We start from the raw sequence: 3,871 nt of genomic DNA on the forward strand, positions 1-3,871 counted from the left end.
CACTGGGGACACTGGGGACATTGGGGACACTGGGGACACGGAGCCGCGTGCGGAGCTTCCTGCTCCGGAGCCTGCAGCGATTGAAGGGATCCGACCGGAACCTGCCCCAGGTGGGATACTGGGGATACTGGGGACACTGGGTACACTGGGGACACTGGGGATACTGGGGACACTGGGGACACTGGGAGACACTGGGGGGACTGGGGACACTGGGGACATGGGGGTCACGGCCATAGAGGACATCAGGGGCCCCCCTGTCTCTCTCCATGGGTCTCTAAGGGCCATGAGGGACATGGGGGTCTCCGTGGGTCCCCATGGGGCTCTGTGGGGCTCTATAGGTCCCCATGGGGCTCTATGGGTGCCTATGGGGCTCTATGGGGCTCTATGAGGCTCCAATGGGCTCTATGGATCTATGGGGCTCTACAGGTCCCCATGGGGCTCTATGGGTCTCCATGGGACTCAGTGGGTCTCTATGGGTTTCTAGGGGTCTCTATAGGTCTCTATAGATTCCTACGTATCCCCATGGGTCCCCATGGGTCGCCATGGGGCTCTATGGGGCTCTATGAGGCTCCATGGGTCCCCATGGGTCTCTATGGGTGCCTATGGGGCTCTATGGGGCTCTATGAGGCTCCAATGGGCTCTATGGATCTATGGGGCTCTACAGGTCCCCATGGGACTCTATGGATCTCTCTGAGTCTCCATGGGGCTCCGTGGGTCTCTATGGGGCTCTATGGGGCTCTATGGGTCCCCGTGGGTCCGGCGCCCCCCGCGCTGACCCCCGTTGCCCCCCAGGTGCTGCAGGTGTCGGAGCTGCTGCAAAGGGGCATCGGGGTCCATCACAGCGGGGTGCTGCCCATCCTCAAGGAGGTCGTGGAGATGCTCTTCAGCCAGGGCCTCGTCAAGGTAGCGCCGCCCCACGGCCGCCCCACGGCCGCCCCACGGCTGCCCCATGGCTGCCCCATGGCTGCCCCATGGCTGCCCTATGGCTGCCCTATGGCTGCCCCATAGCTGCCCCATAGCTGCCCCACGGCCGCCCCACGGCCGCCCCATGGCTGCCCTATGGCTGCCCTATAGCCGCCCCACGGCCGCCCCACGGCCGCCCCACGCCTGCCCCACGCCTGCCCCATGGCCACCCCATGGCTGCCCTATGGCTGCCCCATGGCTGCCCCATGGCCGCCCCATGGCTGCCCTATGGCTGCCCCATAGCTGCCCCACGGCCGCCCCACAGCCGCCCCACGGCTGCCCCACGCCTGCCCCATGGCCGCCCCATGGCTGCCCTATGGCTGCCCCATGGCTGCCCTATGGCTGCCCTATGGCCGCCCCACGGCCGCCCCACAGCCGCCCCATGGCCGCCCCATGGCTGCCCCATAGCTGCCCCATAGCTGCCCCATGGCCGCCCCACGGCCGCCCCATGGCTGCCCCATGGCTGCCCTATGGCTGCCCCATAGCTGCCCCATAGCTGCCCCACGGCCGCCCCACGCCTGCCCCACGCCTGCCCCACGCCTGCCCCATGGCTGCCCTATGGCTGCCCTATGGCTGCCCCATAGCTGCCCCATAGCTGCCCCACGGCCGCCCTATGGCTGCCCCATAGCTGCCCCATAGCTGCCCCACGGCCGCCCCACGGCTGCCCCACGGCTGCCCCACGGCCGCCCCATGGCTGCCCTATGGCTGCCCCATGGCTGCCCTATGGCCGCCCCACGGCCGCCCCACAGCCGCCCCACGGCCGCCCCATGGCTACCCTATGGCTGCCCTATGGCCGCCCCACGGCCGCCCCACGGCCGCCCCACGCCTGCCCCATGGCCGCCCCATGGCTGCCCCATAGCTGCCCCATAGCTGCCCCATGGCCACCCCATGGCCGCCCCATGGCTGCCCCATAGCTGCCCCATAGCTGCCCCATGGCCACCCCACGGCCGCCCCATGGCTGCCCCATGGCTGCCCTATGGCTGCCCCATAGCTGCCCCACGGCCACCCCATGGCTGCCCTATGGCTGCCCCACAGCTGCCCCATGGCTGCCCTATGAGTCCCCTATAGGTGCCGTATAGCTGCCCCATAGCTACCCCATGGCCGCCCCATGGATGCCCTATGGCTGCCCAATAGGTGCCCCATAGTTGCCCCACGGCTGCCCTATGACTGCCCCATACCTGCCCCATGGCTGCCCCATAGCAACCCTATAGGTGCCCCATGGCTGCCCCATAGCTGCCCTACGACTGCTCCATAGCAGCCCTGTAGGTGCCCCATAGCTACCCTATAGTTGCCCTATAGCTGCCCCATACCTGCCCCATACCTGCCCCATGGCTACCCAATACCTGCCCCATAGCCACGCCACAGCTGCCCCATAGCCGCCCCATGGCTGCCCCCCGGCTGCCCCCCAGGTGCTCTTCGCCACCGAGACCTTCGCCATGGGGGTGAACATGCCGGCGCGCACCGTCGCCTTCGACTCCATCCGCAAGCACGACGGCAGCGGCTGGCGCGACCTGCTGCCCGGTGAGCGCCGGGGGCGGCTATGGGGCGGCTATGGGGCGGCTATGGGGCACTGTGGGGCGGCTATGGGGCGGCTATGGGGCACTGTGGGGCAGCTGTGGGGCAATGTGAGGTGGCTATGGGGCAGTGTGGGGTGGCTATAGAGTGGTGGGCGGCGGCTATGGGGTGTCTCTATGGGGCGCTGTGGGGCGCTATGGGTCTCTATGGGGCACTGTGGGGTGCTGTGGGGCGCTATGGGGCGCTGTGGGTCGCAGGCGAGTACGTGCAGATGAGCGGCCGCGCCGGGCTGGCTATGAGGTCACTATGGGGCGCTATGGGGTGTCTCTAGGGGTCTCTATGGGGCACTGTGGGGTGCTGTGGGGCGCTATGGGGCGCTGTGGGTCGCAGGCGAGTACGTGCAGATGAGCGGCCGCGCTGGGCTGGCTATGGGGTCACTATGGGGCGCTATGGGGTGTCTCTAGGGGTCTCTGTGGGGTGTCTGTGGGGCGCTATGGGGTGCTATGGGGCGCTATGGGGTGTCTCTATGGGTCTCTATGGGTCTCTATGGGGCGCTATGGGGCGCTGTGGGGCGCTGTGGGTCGCAGGCGAGTATGTGCAGATGAGCGGCCGCGCCGGGCTGGCTATGGGGTCAGTATGGGGTGCTATGGGGTGTCTCTATGGGTCTCTATGGGGCGCTATGGGGTGTCTCTATGGGTCTCTATGGGGCGCTATGGGGCGCTGTGGGGCGCTGTGGGGCGCTATGGGGCGCTGTGGGTCGCAGGCGAGTACGTGCAGATGAGCGGCCGCGCCGGGCGCCGCGGTCTCGACGCCACCGGCACCGTCATCATCCTCTGCAAGGGGCCGGTGCCCGACATGGCCGACCTGCACCGCATGCTCATGGTGGGTGTCACCCGGCACCGCTGTCACCCTGTCACCCGTGTCACCCGGTGTCACCCTGTGTCACTCGCTGTCACCCGGTGTCACCCGTGTCACCCGTCACCCGGCACCGCTGTCGCCCTGTCACCCGTGTCACCGGTGTCACCCATGTCATCCATGTCACCCGCTGTCACCCGTGTCACCCGTGTCACCTGTTGTCACCCGGTGTCACCTGTCACCTGTCACCCAGCACCCAGTGTCACCCGCGGTGTCACCCATTGTCCCCATTGTCCCCATTGTCCCCATTGTCCCCATGTCCCCACTGTCCCCAATGTCCCCCATTGTCCCCATTGTCCCCACATTGTCCCCGTGTCCCCATTGTCTCCGTGTCCCCCCATTGTCCCCATTGTCCCCATTGCTCCCCATTGTCCCCATGTCCCCCCATTGTCCCCATGTCCCCACTGTCCCGGTGCCGCAGGGCCGCCCGGCCCCGCTCTGCTCCCAGTTCCGTCTCTCCCATTGTCCCCATTGTCCC

At 67.7% G+C, this 3,871-nt stretch overlaps 1 protein-coding gene across 1 annotated transcript; it reads left to right on the forward strand.

Annotated features, from left to right (window-relative positions):
• Positions 1 to 67: 67 nt before the first annotated feature.
• Positions 68 to 3,845, forward strand: LOC112958223 (helicase SKI2W-like; the record flags this gene model as incomplete). Its single annotated transcript, XM_026052022.1, has 5 exons — positions 68 to 110; positions 793 to 903; positions 2,373 to 2,484; positions 3,242 to 3,360; positions 3,815 to 3,845. Coding segments are annotated over exons 2-5 (289 nt in total), but the record flags the coding sequence as incomplete, so codon positions are not given.
• Positions 3,846 to 3,871: the final 26 nt, after the last annotated feature.

The sequence above is a fragment of the Nothoprocta perdicaria genome, unplaced genomic scaffold, assembly GCF_003342845.1.
Source record: "Nothoprocta perdicaria isolate Ctin4 unplaced genomic scaffold, notPer1 scaffold_825, whole genome shotgun sequence".
Classification (NCBI taxonomy): Eukaryota; Metazoa; Chordata; class Aves; order Tinamiformes; family Tinamidae; genus Nothoprocta; species Nothoprocta perdicaria.